Source organism: Dermacentor albipictus, chromosome 8 (assembly GCF_038994185.2).
Source record: "Dermacentor albipictus isolate Rhodes 1998 colony chromosome 8, USDA_Dalb.pri_finalv2, whole genome shotgun sequence".
Taxonomy (NCBI): domain Eukaryota; kingdom Metazoa; phylum Arthropoda; class Arachnida; order Ixodida; family Ixodidae; genus Dermacentor; species Dermacentor albipictus.
In genome coordinates, this window is record NC_091828.1 from 45,821,343 (window position 1) to 45,841,212 (window position 19,870).

The 19,870-nt window shown below is 47.1% G+C and overlaps 1 protein-coding gene across 5 annotated transcripts in view; it reads right to left on the bottom strand.

Moving 5' to 3' along the window:
• Positions 1–19,870, bottom strand: part of LOC135909721 (gastrula zinc finger protein XlCGF57.1-like) — a 135,793-nt gene that overhangs the window by 11,469 nt on the left and 104,454 nt on the right. For 3 of the 5 annotated variants that reach the window (XM_065441768.1, XM_065441766.1, XM_065441767.2), the window contains exon 5: positions 10,624–12,363. The exons of the other annotated variants lie outside the window; for them this stretch is intronic. In XM_065441768.1, coding sequence (XP_065297840.1) covers positions 11,312–12,363 — 1,052 coding nt within the window. In that variant the 3' untranslated portion in view covers positions 10,624–11,311. Of the gene's footprint in view, positions 1–10,623; positions 12,364–19,870 lie in introns of those variants that run through there. 5 annotated transcript variants of the gene reach the window in all.

Below are 19,870 nucleotides of genomic sequence, written 5' to 3' on the forward strand. Positions count from 1 at the left end.
CTTGTAGCAGACTGATGGGAAAAGAGCTAATTCGGCTTTTTTGTTTTACAGCCTTCATATAGGACTCACCCCTTTTGCTTATCGCAGCTCAAGTCATCTGGAAAGGTTATCACGTTAAAAGTGCTTTCAGACTCTTATGAAGCAATTGATGATCCGCGCTACAAGAGCTACGTGTTTGAATGCAAACGTTGAGCATAAAAGGTATGAGTAGATCTGCGAGAACCTAAGCTTTATAATATTGTTACGTAGAAAGACGCAGACGACAAGCTATGTACAAATATATTTACAAGGAAAATACGCTGCGCTTGGCCAAGAGGCAACAGCCCGCGCTAGCTTCTAAATCGTCGTCTTCGTCTTCCTCCTGCTCAGCTCTTCGTCAGTGGGAACATACCCCGTAGCACTACCCCCGGCGGCAAAAGCGCCGTCCCGGAGCGACTAAAGGCTGGACTCTGAAGCAGTGTAGTAGCTCTTGAGCCTACTGACGTGCACGACATCACTAGACGCCAGAGTAGATGACGAGGTTGAGCTCACAGGAGCAATTTCATAAGTCACAGGCGTCACCTGGCGCAGCACGCGGTAGGGTCCTGTGTATCGCGAAAGGAGCTTTTGTGAAAGTCCGACGTGACGAGAGGGCGACCACAAGAGCACGAGCGCACCAGGCGAAAACTGCACGTCACGGTGGCGGGCGTTGTACTGACGCTGCTGAGTGGTTTGCGAGTCCGTCAGTCGAGCACGGGCAAGCTGGCGTGCATGGTCGGCGAGAGCGATGGCGTCGCGCGCATACTCGCTTGTTGAGATCGAAGTAGGAGGAAGTGCCGTGTCAAGGGGCAAGGTCGGTTCGCGACCGTAGAGCAGATAAAAGGGAGAAAATCCGGCGGTGTCGTGCCGGGAAGAATTATAAGCGAATGTGACGTAAGGAAGGGCAATGTCCCAGTCGCGGTGGTCCTTGGAAACGTACTTTGACAGCATATCGGTAAGAGTACGGTTTAACCGCTCTGTCAGGCCATTGGTTTGAGGATGGTATGAGGTAGTCAGCTTGTGTTGAGTGGAGCAGGAACGCACAATGTCGGCGATAACTTTCGAGAGGAAGTTACGACCACGGTCAGTGAGCAGCTGTCGCGGGGCGCCATGAAGTAAGATAATGTCCCGCAAGAGAAAGTCCGCGACGTCAGTGGCGCAACTGGTAGGGAGAGCCCGCGTGACAGCGTATCGGGTGGCGTAGTCAGTTGCGACGGCTACCCATTTGTTCCCAGAGGATGACGTGGAAAAGGGACCGAGGAGGTCTAATCCAACACGAAAGAACGGTTCCACAGGGACAGTGATCGGCTGGAGATGACCGGCAGGTAGCACCTGAGGTGTTTTCCGACGCTGGCAGGTATCACAGGCAGCAACATAGTGTCGGACAGAGCGAGCGAGACCAGGCCAATAGAAGCGGCGGCGGACGCGGTCGTACGTGCGGGTTACGCCAAGATGTCCTGCAGTAGGTGCGTCATGCATCTCAAAGAGCACAGTCTGTCGTAGATGTTTTGGCACGACAAGAAGAAGATCAGATCCGTCAGGGAGGAAGTTCCTTCGGTACAGAATGCCGCCCTGGAGGACATATCGGCGAACGGATGCGTCGGTAGGTGTAGAGCGCAGACGCTCGATGAGTACTCGCAGCGATAGGTCTCGGTACTGCTCATCGGCGATGTTAACGAAGGCAGACACAGAGAAAATGCCGTCGGCAGTACTACTGTCGGCGTCGTCAGGCTCGTCTACCGGGTAGCGAGACAGGCAGTCAGCGTCCTTCTGTAGTCGGCCAGATTTGTAGGTGACAGAGAACGAATATTCTTGGAGGCGTAGGGCCCAGCGACCAAGTCTTCCTGAAGGGTCTTTCAATGAGCATAACCAACAAAGCGCGTGATGGTCTGTGATAACGGAAAAGGGTCGGCCATATAAGTATGGGCGGAACTTCGCAACCGCCCAAACTAGGGCCAGACACTCACGCTCAGTGATAGAATAGTTGCGCTCCGCGGGTGAGAGGAGCCTGCTGGCGTAAGCGATAACACGGTCGTTGCCGCGCTGGCGTTGTGCCAGTACTGCGCCAATTCCATGACCGCTGGCATCAGTACGAACTTCGGTAGGCGCAGACGGATCGAAATGGGCCAGAACGGGAGGCGTTGTGAGAACGTCGATTAGATGCGAGAATGCAGAGGCCTCGTTAACGCCCCACTGGAAAGGGGCGTCTTTTTTCAAAAGCTCGGTTAGTGGTCGTGCTATGGCCGCGAAATTTTTCACGAAACGGCGGAAGTAGGAACAAAGGCCGATGAAGCTGCGCACATCCTTGACACACTTCGGAACAGGAAAGTGCGTAACAGCATGGATCTTGCCTGGGTCCGGTTGCACTCCGTTCGCGTCAACGAGATGCCCAAGGACGGTAATCTGGCGACGGCCGAATTGGCACTTCGATGCGTTCAGTTGCAGACCGGCGCGACGAAAAACGTCCAGGACTGCCGAGAGGCGCTCGAGGTGCGTAGCGAAGGTTGGGGAGAATACTATGACGTCGTCCAAGTAGCACAGGCATGTGGACCATTTGAAACCGTGAAGAAGGGAGTCCATCATGCGTTCAAAAGTGGCAGGAGCGTTACATAGACCAAACGGCATTACTTTGAATTGATAAAGACCGTCCGGAGTTACAAAAGCAGTCTTCTCGCGGTCGAGATCGTCCACAGCAATCTGCCAGTAGCCGGAGCGGAGGTCAATAGAAGAGAAGTAGCGAGCACCATGGAGGCAGTCAAGGGCGTCAGCGATCCGAGGTAGGGGATACACGTCCTTTTTGGTAACCCTGTTAAGGTGCCGATAATCCACGCAAAAGCGCCATGAACCATCCTTCTTTTTTACCAGTACAACCGGTGACGCCCATGGACTACATGACGGTTCTATGATGTTATTGGCAAGCATTTTGCGAACTTCAGCGTGAATAACTTGACGCTCAACCGGTGACACTCGATACGGGCGGCGATGAATAGGAGAGGCATCGCCGGTATTAATGCGATGTTTAACAGTTGTAGTTTGGGCCAAAGGACGATCGTTAAAGTCAAAAATATCGTTGTAGGAAAGCAGAACGCGGTAGAGCTCACGAGCGTGCTCGGACGGCATGTCGGGCGCAATCATTTTCTGTAAGTCGGCGATGGTGCAAGTTGTCGACTGAGATGGTAGAGGAGGATCGGCTGAATTGCTGTCGACCTCAATAGATGCTATTGAGTGATCTTCGAATGAGCAAAGCTGGGCCAGAGACATCCCGCGTGGCAGCACTTGTGTCGTCAAGCCAAAATTGACCACTGGCAGGCAGACGCAATTAGCCGTAATAGATAAAACGGTATGAGGTACCGAGATCCCGTGTGTAAGGAGGATGTCTTGTAGAGGAGCCGCGATATAGTGACCGTCGGGCACTGGTGGGGATGACACTAGGTCAACGTAAGTCAGTGCCGTAGGTGGCAAGCGAACAAAGTCGACGGAACTGAGGCGACTGGGGTGTGGTTCAGTGGGATGCAGAACAGGCAGGTCAAGGCGGAGAGTACTGGCGGAACAATCAATGAGAGCAGAATGTGCGGAGAAGAAGTCTAAGCCGAGGATGATGTCGTGGGGACAGTGGGCGATGACTGTGAATAGCCCGACTGTTGAGCGATCGGCGAAGGAGACGCGGGCGGCACACATACCAATTACGGGGGCTGTTCCGCCATCGGCGACACGGACAACAAGCGTCGTGGCGGGCGTGATTATTTTTTTCAGGCGGGTACGAAAGTCCGCGCTCATTACCGACAAATGCGCCCCAGTGTCTATAAGAGCAGACACAGGAACACCGTCGACTTGCACGTCAAGAAGGTTCAGATGAGTGGGCAACGTCAGTGGAGGATTTGGCGGCGTAGGGAGCAATGCAGCGTCACCTCGAGGCGCTGCATCATTCAGTTTTCCGGCTGGGAGCGGCGCCCGAAGGGAGTCGGCGAAAAGGAGCGACGGGGCTGGGGAGAGCGAGATTGTCGTCCTTGGGGCGAAGGTGAACGAGAATAGGGGCGGTTCGGCGCAGGAGAGTCAGTGGCGGCATTATCGGAGCGTGCGGCATAAGGACGAGAAGGGCCACCCGAGGGGCGAGAATAGGCAGTATAAGCAGACCGGGTCGGGGAAGTCCAGCGACTTCGACAGTGCCGAGAAATGTGCCCGATGCGACGGCAGTGAAAACAAATGGGCTTGTCGTCAGCAGTGCGCCATTCAGCTGGGTTGCGGAAACGTGGTGGGTAAGACGATGCGGGACGGGGCGGAATCGAAGAAGCCGGATGGGTAACAGGGTGATGGGCCGAGCAGATGGTGTGAAGGCCCATGTTTTCGAACTCCTGGCGGACAACTGCCTGGATCAGGGAAACCGTGACTGCCGGTGCGTTGGTGGGGCTGGAGTCGAAGGCAGCCGGATAGGCGGCCTCAATCTCACGCCGAACGATCTTGGTAATATCGCCGGTGTTGTTGGGACGAGGAGCGTCGGCACAGGAAGAAGTCGCTGGGGTGTTGGGCAGACGGGCAAACTGCTGATCGATACGTCTGCTTTTAGCGAGTTCCAGGCGGCGGCACTCTTTGAGAACAGCATCCACCGTCGCGACGTTGTTGAAGACGAGCAAGTTGAAGGCGTCATCGGCAATGCCTTTGAGGATGTGGGATACCTTGTCCGACTCAGGCATGTGTGCATCAACTTTGCGGCACAGAGCCAGGACGTCCTGAATGTACGTGACATAGGGCTCTGTTGACGTCTGCACACGGCCGGAAAGCGCCTTCTGCGCGGCAAGTTTGTGACCGTAGGGGTTGCCGAACAAGTCTCGGAGCTTTTGCTTGAACGAATCCCAACTGGTGAGCTCCTCTTCGTGCGTCCGAAACCAAACTCGAGGTGTGCCACCGAGGTAAAAGACTACGTTGGCGAGCATGATAGTGGGGTCCCACCGGTTATTGCGGCTGACGTGTTCGTAAAGGCTGAGCCAGTCCTCGACGTCTTCCCCATCTTTTGCCGAGAATACGCCAGGATCACGGGGAGCGGAGAGGGTGATGTAGGTCGTCGAAGTGGCAGCAGGTGTCGGAGCCGGTGGAGTCGCGTTGGCGTCGCCGGGAGCCATGAAGGTAGGCTCGACGTACCGTCCACTGCGAAGCTCCGTGACGAGGTACAGGGAACGTCCACCTCCACCAAATATGTTACGTAGAAAGACGCAGACGACAAGCTATGTACAAATATATTTACAAGGAAAATACGCTGCGCTTGGCCAAGAGGCAACAGCCTGCGCTAGCTTCTAAATCGTCGTCTTCGTCTTCCTCCTGCTCAGCTCTTCGTCAGTGGGAACATACCCCGTAGCAATATCAACCAAAAGCTCTTTGTTAGAAGACTATCCACTTTCTTTTGCATGCATCGCTGAGCAGTTTTCACGTATCGTGGCACTGTAGGGGAGCTAGCATAAAAGTGTACTTGAGCCTGTCCTCCACACACATCCTGTGCACTCTATGCGCAGGATGTGTTGCATTGACTCTTCGCAGCCTCAACCGACAGTGCCTGGTGATGCTGTTTCTTGGGAGATGCCCGGTGGTGTCGCAAAAAGATCATTTCAACGTTTGGCTAGAAAAGCCTTGACACCAGCCTTGAACTTCGAAAAAGCTTCTTCGATTGGGTTGAAAAATGAGCTGTACAGCAGCAGCCGCTTCACTGAGTGCTCATTGGTGGCGAACCTCTTCAACACAGCAGTGGGGTGGCGCGTTGCTGAACAAGAACACTGCCTCAGCGCCAGGTTCCTGATGATGAACCTTCTTGGACTTATCGTGGAGATACAGCCCAGTGGATCTCTTCCACTAAAGTCCAATGCAGAAGGCCATTTGCAGACAGGCAAGCCAGAACGTTTATATTTGCGCGCTTTCTGATGGTTGCAAGATGAATAGCTGGGTCAACTCGTCTTGCTCTACCAAAACTTCTTGCACATCAGACGTCTCTACTACGCACTTTCTCATATTTGATGCCTATACTATGCCCATGGGGTGATATTTATCATACTTTTGCTTCCATTTGAGCTTTACTTCTGCACAGGTAATGTTTCAGGTGTTCGAAGGCTATTAGAAAATATTTATACTTACGACGTGCCTATTTTAAAGCATCAAATATTCACACACCCTTAATCCAAACAGTGAATTCTTGGATTTATTATCTTAAAAAGCATGTCGTGTGCACAATTTTGTTGGTGAGGAAATTCATTATGAGAGACTGGCACAACTGCAATTAAGAAAGAATCTTTTAAAATGTCAAAAAGCAGGATTAGCGCAATTACTTCCTTTCTGGGCATAAATGTATTAAACAGTGCAGATGTATGCTCGATTCAACATGTAAATTTTATGCAAATATTTATACAGATATGTGTCACACCAGTGCTTATAGAAATGCCGATAGAATAGTTGAAATAAAATGTAGGAATGAATTAGGCATAGTGGACTTGACATTTGACTCAAGACTCAAATTACTCATGTGTGTTAGTTAGAACAAGTTCTTTCTGTGTTAATAATGAACTTCAAGGGCCGTCACTTCTCTTGTAGCCCCATATACAATAAAATGGTGACATCACTGTATTGCACGCTGCCATTGAAGTAACAAAATACCAAGAACAGACAACGAATACTCACTAAACAATGGCATTTATTTGATGCTCTGATGAAACAGACAGTGGAAAGCTGACTTACTGTACAATAAATTGTTCTGAAAATGTACCCATTTGTAAAAAAGCTGCGAATACACTAAGATTAAGAGCTGCAGGATGAACTATGTCTATCAGAACCTAGAAGCAACAACACATGAGTAGGTCTAACAGAACAAATTCGTAGTCCCAAAAGCAATACTGAAAAAAAGAAGAAAAAAAACAACAACACAGTTCTTACAGAAATCAGACCATCCAAACATATGTAGTGTATTACTAAGTATTACAGTGAACATATACATTCCGTAGGGTCATGCAAACAGTGATATTTGAGATCAAAACAAATGTTGAACACTTTTGGAATAATAAAAATCACACATAAAGCAAATCGCTGATTTTACCGACTTTATTATGTGAAGGTTTAACTGTATTTTGAATTTTTTCAGAGCTATAATGGCTTTGTTTGGTTCAGTTCACATGTTCTCATAATTCACTTTGCTCTGTGTTCTATAACATGTTGAGAAAAGATCTAGAGCAAAATGATGACCCCCCAAAAATGTTTCAGGGACCCTTTAAGAGGAAGCTTTAGCTCGCGGGCTCCTATCTAAATACATGAGAAAGGAGAAATCGTTCTCTACAACTACTGCCCCAAATTAGATGAGGCCTGTTGCATTTAAGAGAAACAGTTGGAATCTAGTGACTGCTGGTAGTGATTTTCGTGCATTGTTATACACACACTTTAAGCTTTGAAAATGCGCACACGAGAATATTTCGCAAGACTCAAATATTCCTGCTCATACACTAATATGTACATCCATAGCGTAATCAAACCGCGTAGGTGCGCGCACTGAAGAAAACAGTGCGGTTGTGTGCCCGTCAAAAAAACAAAACATCCGACAAACTTCCGCTGATCTTCATCTTATCGCACACCAGAGGCAATTAGTTTTCACGTGTGTCCAAAAAAAAAAGAGCAACGGCAATGCATGCACGGCGACATCCTTCCTATGCGCACCCCTGTGAGCACTAAATGAGTGAGAAACAAGCGGTCGCCCTTTGAGCGAGTAGTAATGAGATATCCATCAGTTTTGCAAGCGCAAGAAGCAGAAACCACTCGCGGAACAAAACCCAAACCGCCGCCCGCCCGTCCACCCGCGCGCCAATGCGCAAGCGGTAGTATATAGACGCGCGGGAGCAAACTAGCGCTAAAACCACGCAAGACAACCGAGAGGAGGAAGCACGCAAAAAAAAAAATTCCTGTATTCCCAAGTAGTGGTATCACATGCCAAGAAAGAAAAAAAGTTGGGAAATCGGCGTGCTTTTCAAACGTACGGATGGCACCGTAAATATACGGCATCCACCATTTTTGGACTTGTACGCGGCGCCGTATGTTTACGTCATTGACCCTGAAAGGGTTAACATTTCGCGGAACGATTTGGGGTCACTGCATGCGGCGATATCTTCTGGGAGACTGCTCCAATGGGGCTATTGTGTCAGCGAAGTATGAAGTGTTCATGGCAGATGGTCGGGTGATAATGTGTGCTATGGGACGACTGAGGCTTAAGCAACAGGATATACGTGATGTTGGATTTAACAGGGAATGCGTGGAGTGTGGATGGTAATAAAAGGTGTGAAGCGAGCAGAGACGGGAGATGATCCGGCGGGAAGCAAGTGATGGTAGTTCAATTGTACATTTTAGTGCGGTTATGCTGGTTTAACTAGAGTAATAGGAAGTTACAAACCAAGCAGCGCGATTTCGTTTAGCTTCTATGCCATAGGTAAGCTATGACTGGGAAGAGTGCCATATACATTAGAGATACTGTAACTACGGACGTACGAATGTTATATATGCTAACTTTTTTATTTCTGGCAATACAGTTTTCAGGTTACGTTTCAAACATCCAAGCGTACGTGAATCATTAGAACAGATGATGTCAATGAGTTGACCATGATGGTGTTGATGTCACGTGAACGCCGAGGTATCTGTAAGACGGGGCATGCTTGAAAGGAGCTGTACTGTGCAGGTGTGGCTGGTTAAGCTGTGGTTGCAGGTGAATGACAGAGCTTAGCATTTACTACGGTTAGGCCGCATGAACCATTTCTCGCACCATTCTGCGATGGAATCGATATCCTGTAGAAGTGCGGTGATGTCGTTCGAGCCTTTCATAGGGAATACAGTAAAAGCTCATTAATTCGAATTCCGCCGGGATGGTAAGAAAATTCGAATTATACTAAATTCAACCTGATGAAAGTCAAAGAAAAAAATAGCTCAGTTAAGGCGCACCTATAGTCCAACATTTATAGATAAAGAGCGTAGCCTCCAAGATGTGACCTTAAATAAATAAAGAAAGAAAAAAGACGCAGTTTCGCCCGAAAGGCGAAGCATCGATTGCGATATCAAATTAGCAGACAGCGGTATGAAGTAAGGATATACTTTTACCGGCCGTATTAACTTGTAAACATTCGCTGGCTAACTAAAATACTAAGCATGGTGTCAGCGCGCACAGAAAACTTGAACACATCACACCCCATAGCTATGGACACTCGCTGTCAAAACGATAGCGTGAGGAAACGCGGCAACAGCTGCGCGCGAAATGACATTTATGCTGTCTATCGCTTCAACGCAAATTGAGCTCCGAGAACACACAGTACGCACAAATCTACGAGCCACCGACGCAACTAGATTCTGCCCCCCCCCCTCCCCCCCCGTGCTCTGCCCCCAAAGCAGATCACTCTCAAGATACAGCGTCGTGAACGCGCGCAGCCACCACATGCGGAGTCGGAGCTGGAGAGAACGCCCGAGAAGTTATGATTGCGAAGACGACAGTAAAGCAGATTCAAGCTCCCAGGGCGACAACGTTTTCAGTCGGCACGGGGCATCCGCAGCTGTTCACCGGCGAGTTTCCTTTACGGCCTTGAGCCGGCTCCTTCCCTGTGTGCGCTTATCTGCCGATCTTTTTTCACGACCTGAGAGCTCTACGGATTATCTTCAGGGTGCATACTTCGCTTGGTTATAATGTGCTACCAAAAGAAACTTCCGTTCACTCCAAGAAGGCTTCCCGTAGCACACTTCGGCCCAGCACTATGGATCAGCGCAAGGCGATTTACAACCGCGTGGGATTTCTTTCTACTCTTCCTCTCTGCAGAGGTGATAAAGACAATCTGAAAAAAATGCAAACAGATGTGCTTGGGTGCATAACCTTGTAGTTGCCCAGCTACATTAAAAGCGATCGGTCCCGGAAGAGGTGCATGGCTCTAGACAAACTGGTGAGGTACGTTCCTTGGACTTCTCATCGGACTATCCTCAGAAGATGCCGAAAAGACGGAACTGCAAAATTTCTTACCACAATGTTGAACAAAAAGCATACGATCTGTGGGAAAATTGTAGACTGCACCTATGCTTCGCAATAACCAGGAAATGCTTCACCGCATGGCATAAGAGTTGAACTGGTCTTAGTTTATTTTTTCTATGCAACGAACGGCGGTGTACTGAACATTTATTTTTTCAGACACTATTCCTGGGTTATCCTTGAAATGAATCTTCTGAATTTTCTTTTATATATTTTTGTAAATATTATGTTTTTTATTGCTGCTTTTATGAACTGACAGTAAAAATGGCAGTTTCTAGAATTTTTAAGTTTTACCTAATATTTTTTCGGCAACATATGTTTTTGGTAAGATCATTTCATTAGGTAAAATACGATATGCTGCAATGTACACTGCAATGTTATTTCTACTGGAGAATAATTTTTTCCGAAACCTATAAAAAACGACCATTTCCTAGCCGCAAAAAAAAAGAGTTGATGAGGCTACATATGCCATCAGGGTTGATCTTCACGTCTGGCATTAATTTTATTTACATTGGTGGTATTGGTTCAATAAGAACGTCATTAGTGTTGGAGAAAACTGATGTGAAGCAGTTGTTAAGAGCCGACGCGCATTTCTAAGAGTTAATGAGATTGCCATCCGAATCTGTTCAATCTGTCTAGAACGTGTCTTTACTAAATGTAAGTGCCAGAATTTATTGGGATTTGATCATAGAATAGTCCGCAGTCTAAATAGGCCGCAGAAGAGCCGTAGAATATCATAGAATAGGCCGCAGTATGGGTTGATACATGAAATTTCTCCGCTTTTTATGGTCTATACCGTATGCAGTTTACAGAACTATGGTATCTATTGTAGGTGCAGAGCTACGAATTTAGAAACTTCTTGTTTCAATTTTTCTTCAGATCTTTATAAATTCCTGCTATAATATCCAGGCCTTAAATCAAAGTTCTCCTTCCAGCAGTCACTAGAATTTCACTTATTCTCCTAAATGCAACAAATTTCGTTATAACTGGTCCACTGGTTATCTCAGAAAAGCGTTCCTGCATTTTACATTATTTGAATAGGCAGCATCGGAGTTGGGCCTGAGCAAAAGCTTCTTCTTAGGGGCACATGGAGACACTTGTGCTACCTGATGCAGTAGAACACTATGCAACAAGCTACACGTTTGTAGATCTATATTTCAGACTCTCGTTAAACATGGCTGCTGAACTACACTATATTATCATGGTGCTATGATCTGTCTGCTCAAGTGAAGACACTACGTAAAGGACTTCGAGCAGAAGGTGCAACTATATGGCCGGTCACCTATATGAATGCGCTGGTGTGTCTTCAGGCAAATCTTCAACGAGAATTTCTGAAGGCATAAAGGGCATTGAAATGGTTTCTCGCCCCATGTGTTCCCTGAAGTTGCCCTTTTGTGAGAAGCTCTGAGAGGATGAGGGGCACTGATATGGCTTCTCACCAGTGTGGGTACGCAGGTGGACTTTCAGGTGACCCTTGTATAAGAAGCTCTGAGAGCATGACGGACACTGATATCCCTTCTCACCTGTGTGGGTGTGCAGGTGGACATTCAGGTGACACTTGTGTGAGAAACTCTGAGGGCATGAAGGGCATTGATATGGCTCCTCGTCTGTGTTGGTGCGCAGGTGGACTTTCAGGTGACACTCGTGTGAGAAGCTCTGAGAGCATGAAGGGCATTGATATGGCTTCTCACCTGCGTGGGTGCGCCGGTGGGCTTTCAAGTGGGCCCGTTGTGAGAAGCTCTGAGAGCATGAAGGGCACTCAAATGGCTTCTCGCCTGTGTGGGTACGAAGGTGGTCATTGAGGTGACACTTTCGTGAGAAGCTCTGAGGGCATGAAGGGCACTCAAATGGCTTCTCGCCTGTGTGGGTACGCAGGTGCACGTTTAAGTCATATCTGTTTGGAAAGCCCCGAGAGCATGAAGGGCACTGATATGGTTTCTCACCTGTGTGGGTGAGCAGGTGGGCTTTCAGGTGACCCTTGTGTGAGAAGCTTCGATAGCATGAAGGGCATTGATATGGCTTCTCGCCTGTGTGGATGCGCAGGTGGGATTTCAGGTAGGCCTGCTGTGCAAACCTCCGAAAGCATGAAGGGCACTCAAATGGCTTCTCGCCTGTGTGGGTGCGCAGGTGAACGTTTAAGTTGTATCTGTTTGACAAGTTCTTATGGCATGAAGGGCACTGAAATATCTTCTCGCCAGTATGGACGCTGTAATGTGCTTCCAGATGAAACAGTTCGTCAGCCTCATAGTCACATAGGCGACATCGGTGGAGGCATCCTTGCTTTGAGTTGTCACCTTTGGCAGTTGACGGAGAAATAGAAGGCTTCGATGCTGCACAAATAAAACAACATTAAGTAAGAGTTATTATGAAATGCCAGAAAAGTACACAGATCATAAATTTACTGACAAGCTTTCTTTTTTTTCTATATTTGGGAGATCTTCAGGGTGATTTCAAGTCTGATGAAACCAAGTACTCCTAATGGTCCTTTTAATTTAATCAATATTTCTGCCTTTAAATCTTCCTGACCCTGTGAAGTCCACTTGTAAAAAGTATTTTACAGAAAAGTACAAAAATCGTCAAGTGGCAGAATGTGGAGTGTTTGACGAATCTCTCAAGTTCATATGAGCCTCACAGAACACTTTAAAAATGCTTTGACCAAGCTTGCTCTCTTATCTTCAATCAGCACTTGAGGCCCGGAAGCCATATTTGGCACTTGAAAAATTCATGATTCGCTGACCACAAATTTGTCTCATACATGACTTCATCAGTAGGTTTCTTCTTGTTCACACGCTGAACTTTGACAACGTTTTCATAAGTTCAGATTACAAGAAGCCGGCTAGAAAATACCGCAGTTTTCCCCATGTAACCCACCAACACATACAACACGCATCCTCAAACAGCCCAAAAAGAAAAAAAAATGTGCGCGCACAACCCATGGAATTAACGGCATGCAACCCTCAGATCTTTACAAGAACAGTATCCGTTTGGGATAAATGTTTTGTCCGTGCAGTATCTTCAGGTAGTCAATCTTCTTTACTGCTTTCGGAGACTGAAGCTGGGCCGTTTAGTGCGGCTTATCGTGATCCAATTTATTGTGATCCAAGCTTTTCGTTGCGACAAAGAAAAAAGGTGGTACCATAAATATTCATAAGATGCTTGCTTTCACCTCTGGCCGACCCCCCCCCCCCCCTGTCACAACAGCAAAATTTTATGCAATTCAGTGTTCAAAGGCTGGCAGTTATATCCCTGACACACCAGAATGCCACACAAGTTACTGCACATACATTTAGGATCCTAGTTCCAGTTCTGTTATCTCTATCAGATATAACCAAATGGCTAGTTCTTTAGCTTTGCTGTAATAGAGTAGAACTCCAGTGATACGTTTCTCCAGATACAAAAAAAAAAGGAAGAGCCGGCAAAATGTAAGAGTCAGGAAAGCTGCAAATTGCCACAGCAACGTCAGAAACAGTTCTGAATTGCTGCCAGTACAGTTATTAGACATCTCCGTGCTTGTACCTTGACTGGGGATGGAGTGTGCACGAGTGTACAACTAAGGAACAGATACCATGTTCCATGAAAGTGCCCACTTTCAACTTTATTGTGCTTCACTGCAACGCTATGCATAAGCTTTACTGTATACCACAGCTTTATTACGCTGAAGCTGAATAAATAGAAGTAGCAATGCGGCAGCGGCAATTAAGACTTCTTAAACGGACATTAAAGGTTGCTATGAAGTCAAGTTAAACTGATAAAGCTATGCTCTAGAACGTCTAAGGCGTCAATATAATCGCGAACAGAGCTTTAGTAACCGAGAAATTGAGGTAAATGCATGACACGATTTGAGACCCCCCAGCGACATTCCGGTACTAGGCCGATGACGAAGGCACTCCTCATCATATGTTATGTCACTAGTACTCAACTACTCGAATGAGAAAGATAATTTCATTAGATGATGAGACAGAAGAAAATGATACTTGTCTACTTCTGTTCGATTCTAAGAAAAAAATAACACTTTGACGCTGCCCTTCAGTAGTATGGGTGGTCGGAAGGTTTCGTTTTCGCTCGACTCTACGCGCTCGACTCTGCGCCGCGCGCGCTTTGGAGTTTCAGTTGTTTCGTTATCGCGTAGTGCTGCGCTGGTTCTGCTGGCTCGCGAAACTTGCATTTGGAACAAGCAGCGAGAATGTCACGTCCGTGTTATGTCGTGGGATGCACGAACGGTTCGCAGAACTTGGCCAAGGGCATTTGCAGCGGCGAATCCAACGTTACTTATCACTGTGTGCCAAAGAGTGCGCCTCTCCGTTCGAAGTGGTTAAGTGTCGTACCTCTGCCCCAGCGTGTTGGCAAAGAGCCAAAAAATCGCACAGTGTGGTCGCTACACTTTCGTCCAGCGGATCACGAATTAAACGCCGACTTACTGAAGTCGTGCGGAGTGCCTTTCAAAGCAATGCTTTTCCGTAGCGCTGTTCCGTCGGCCTTGCCAGCATTCTCCGAAGCGCAAGAACTCCAGGTCGAAGACGGGGCGCTGAGTGCGGCATTTGGTTTTCGCGAACGAAAAGCTACAAATGTGCGAATATGTACAGCCATGACATACAGTTGCCGTCGTAGTAGTACGCAACGACGCCGGCAGCTCGACCCCTCAGCAGCAGGTCACGTTCATCAGTGCTTAAATCGATGCAGTCAAGCCCAACGTCGTGAGCCAATGTGTGGTTGTCAGTGTCGTCCATTGCAACGGGCGTCGAAGTTGGCATTATAAAATAAAGAACCAGCTTATCGTCGCGTGCTTTCCCTTCAGCTATAGCCACAATTGTTCCGCTTTCGCGCTACTGTCGGCTCTGTCTTGGCTCTGTTTCTGGCCGCGCGTTTGAGTTTTGCCCAGAATAGCCGTAGCGTCATCTGCCTGTGCCGTTTCACTTACCGACGGCGCAACGTCACTATGAGACCATGACGTCACCACTCCTCGATAGGAGGGCGGGCGATTTCAACGGCGCTACGCCGACACTTCGGAACGCATTTTTTCTTAACATAAGTCTCTTCTTCGCATGAAGCAAGCGTTTCAAGGTTTCTGGGATGGCATCTCAACAGTCCAAGTTGACTTAATATTGACCTGTATTGTCCCTTTAAATGGGTGAATGCGAAAACGTTACGCTCCCTTTGGTGAAATGTTTTCGTCTGCACGTTCGTTGTGAAGGCAAGCTTTCGCCTAGGTGCTAACGCACCAAGCCTCTCAATGCGCACGCTTGCCCGCGAGGTGTTCATAACTCGAAGGACCGCACGGCGGCTCAGCTGAGAGCAAGCTGTTCGTCTTGTTTTGAGGCGCACACAATTTTGGAAGGCACGTGCAAGAACACCTGAGTCACGAGCAATGAAGACACAACCGAATGAAAGAGTACAATCGCGCATTTGAACCAGGCAAAAGAATGGCAGATAGTTTTGTTCACTGCAGGAAATTACTGCATGATGTGGTAACAGAACAAAAAATGACAGGTAGTTTCGTTCGCTGCACAAGATGACTGCACGATATAGTAACAATGAGACAAAAGAGAAGTTGTCCCTTCAGCTACGGCACCGAGTAAAACAAGGACTCGCAGACATTCAGTTTATAGGTTTTATAATTCCTCTAATCGTGAATCGTCACGTGTAATAAACTTTATTCAAAGAGCAGGCGACAGCGGTCATCCCCAGGTGGGTGGCGCCCTCAGTCCAGGATGCCATGGTTTCTCGCTGCCCATCGCACTCTGTGCACCAGTAGAAGCTAGTCTTCAGGGCACAAGCAGGCCAGCAGGCCCTCACACTGCTCTGGGGCAGTGGGTTGGGGGAGGGGAGGCAGTGTCACGTGTGTGCATTGTGATACCATATAGTAAGGCGAACGCGGCGCCGAGCATTTTTTTTGCAGGCGTAGTCGTAGCATGTCGACAATGTCGCATGAAACAGTGTCCTGTGTGCAAACAGGTTTGTCCATAGCCTTCTGCATGCAATGGCCTCCTCTCTCATCAATTTGTCGTGAAGTGGAAGATACGTTCTTCTTCCGAGTTTATATAGCACTTTCGGTGTATCGTCTGAATACGGCTTCATCTTGATCCTCCGTGGCATGGACCTCCAGCACGTTAGCCTGGAAAGTTTCACAGACCACAATGTTTCCGGCTAGGGGTTCGTGTCTCGGAGTACAGGCTGTGTGTATGTCCGGAATGTGTCTGGTTCTTTCGAGTATGTCGGAGCTAATGCAAGGAAGATCCACCTCCAGCAGCATGGGGCTTTGCACTGTTCTTTATATGTTTGTATCGCAATGCACACGCTGCATGGAATTGTCCATCGTACGCCGGGGTGAGGGGTGGACGCACATGGTCACACGGAACCAAGACATGGCTGCAGGAATCAATATCCTGGCAGACAAATATAGTCCTCTCGTAACGGTTAGCACGCATTACAAGAACAAGATCACGAAACGTGGTGAGAAGCTACCGGATGCAGGTGAAAGCATCATGGGTGCAAGGTCGCGACAACGGCACGAACGATTCTCCAAGAGCCAGGGGAACGCCACAGATGAGTTTATTTATTTATTTATTTATTTATTTATTTATTTATTTATTTATTATGGAACCCACAGCGCCAAAGCATTACAGTGGGGGGGGGGGGGGGGGGGGTACAAGAAGAAATACATACGACACCTCTGCTCCTGTACAGTGTTAAAAGTGATAACAAAAGAGAAAAAACGAAAAAAAAACGGAAAAAAGGCAAAGCCCTTAGCAATGCACATCTACAATCTACAAGATCGAAAAGAAAGCATCATTTGATTCAACCATCACAACATCACTCGGCCGTCTATTCCATTCCCTAATGGTTTTAGGAAAGAGACATTCTAAACAATTCCGTTTCTGTCGCAAATTCACGGACCTTAAAATCATGGTCAACACGATTGGATCTATAAAAAGGCTCTTGCACAAACTTTTCTCGATCAATCCGAACAGCTGAATAATAAATAGCATGGAAAAACTTCAGCCTCAACTTCTTACGGCGCATGTCTAGTAATTCCCATTTGAGTGCTTCCTTCGTACGCGATGCACTGTATTGAGCCCCGCGTATGCCAGATACGAAACGAGCGGCAATGTTCTGCACCCGCTCCAGCTTATCTTTATCTCTACGAGTAGGCGGGTCCCAAACCGTACACGCGTATTCCAGAATTGACCTCACATAAGTCTTGTACAAGATGTCCCGACATGACTGTGGAAAAGTGTTTGCATTTCAGCGAAGAAACCCCAGGATTTTGCATGCTCTAGCAGTGACATAATTAACTTGACGGCGCCAATTCAAAGCGGGAGTAAAATAAACACCTAAATATTTAAATTCGAACACCTGTTCCAACATTGCATTCCTAATAACATACGGTTGCATATCAAGGTTTTTCTTCCTTGTAAATTTCATATGAACAGTTTTAGACAAATTCAAATTCATATTCCATTTGACGCACCACTCTGAGATTCTGTTCAAGTCTTCCTGAAAGATCTCAGCATCACGGTCACAAGTGACAACTCTATAGAGGACGCAGTCGTCCGCAAATAACCGCATTTGAGACACTACTCCGTCACTAATGTCGTTCACGTACAGCAAGAACAATAGCGGCCCCAACACGGAGCCTTGCGGAACACCGGATACAACTTGCACCTTCTGTGACTGAGTACCATTCACCACAACAAACTGCTGACGTAAGCGTAGGTAATCTTCTACTCATGATATTACTTGAGGACTGATATTGTAAAAGGCCATTTTTTTTATTAGTAAACAGTGCGTCACGGTATCAAATGCCTTTTTGAAATCCAAGAACACACAGTCCACGCTAAGACGCCTGTCCAGTGCTTCTGCCAGCTCGTGCACAAATTCAGTCAACTGCGTAGTACAAGATAGGCCCCTTCGAAAACCATGCTGCCGAGGACTAAACAATGAATGTGTGTCCATATGTTATACTATACTAGTATACAAAATATGTTCAAGAGTCCTGCACGCAACTGAAGTTAGTGATACTGGCCTATAATTTGAGACGGTGTCACGAGGACCAGATTTGTGAATTGGCACTACGCTTGCGATTTTCCACTCATCTGGAAGGCATGATTCCTCAAGCGATTTTTCGAAAATAATCTTCAAGTACGGTGCAACCGACTGAGCACAACATTTATAAAACTTGTTTGGCAAGTCATCAGGACACCCAGCCTTACCAATCTTCCGATTCTGCAGCAGAGACTCTATGCCATTAATGCTAATAACAACATCATCCATATCACTCACCACCGGCTGGAAATTCAGGGTACTCATATCATGTCTCTGTTGCAATGCACAGCTGAAAACTGAGCTAAAATACGTATTAAAGAACTCAGCTTTTCCTACGTCATCATCAATAAAGCTGTTACCAGACACAAGCGGTGGTATAGTCACAGTGTCTTTTCCATTTCTCTTTGCATGTTTCCAGAATTCCTTCGGATTATCCTTTAATTTCTACTCCATTGAAATTCCAAATGAATGCTTTGCAGCTGCGACTGCAACTTTCATTTTTTCGGTAGTTTCATGCAGCTTCAACCAATGATCACGTGTCGGCTTTCCTTTGTATTTACTGTAAGCTAGTTGCCTTTTGCGTGTTAGACTGCGTAACTCCCGAGTAAACCAAGGTTTACTTTTACTTCTTCTTTTCGTTAATGTCCATGCCGGAACAAAGCGCTGCCGCAGCTCAAACATCTTCTCCTTAAATATAGGCCATAATTCAGTTACTCCAGTGTAGTCAGCATATGTTTCAAATACCGTCCGGTACTCATTCAACGCTTTATCTCGCATACGTTTGCTTTTTCGTAGTTATATACGCGTCTGTTTGCTGTTCCAATGCTTCTTAAATGTTCAACATTCATTTCACAAAGCACAGCATTATGATCGCTTATTCCAGGCAGCACGTGAGTAGACCGGACGAATTCAGGTTTATTTGTTAATAACAAATCTAAGATATGGTTCCCACGTGTCGGTTCCGATACAGTTTGACGTAACTCAAAAAGTTCAACCAAGTTAATCAGTTCCTGACTGGACCGACCAGAAAAAGAGTGAAAGTGAGGTTGATGACTCCAATCAATATTAGGCAGGTTGAAATCACCTCCAACTACCATGAAGTCTGTTTGAACTGCGTCAACTGTCACTGCCAACTGCCTAAGCACATCAACGGATGAATCAGGCGGGCGGTAGAATGAACACACAGTTAAAACTTTGCCATTATTAAGCGTCAGTCTGCACCATACAGCCTCACATTCATCAGTGCCAGCATTTATCTGAGAAGAAGAAATGTTAGAATCCACAAGAATAAATACACCTCCACCATGCAATAATAATATAATATATATAATATTTGGGGTTTTACGTGCCAAAACCACTTTCTGATTATGAGGCACGCCGTAGTGGAGGACTCCGGAAATTTTGACCACCTGGGGTTCTTTAACGTGCACCTAAATCTAAGTACACGGGTGTTTTCGCATTTCGCCCCCATCGAAATGCGGCCGCCGTGGCCGGGATTCGATCCCGCGACCTCGCGCTCAGCAGCCCAACACCATAGCCACTGAGCAACCACGGCGGGTTCCACCATGCAAGTCTCTGTCCTTTCTATAACATTTAAATCGATCTGAGAATACTTCACCATCAGCAACTTCATTTGCTAACCATGATTCAGTACCGAGAATAATAGACGGCTTTACCATGTCAACTAGAGATGCAAATTCATCAACCCTGTTCTTAATGCTTCGGCAGTTAATTACAAGAAAGGAAATATGCGTTGCATTATGCCGACGCCGTCATCCGACCTGTTCTACTCCC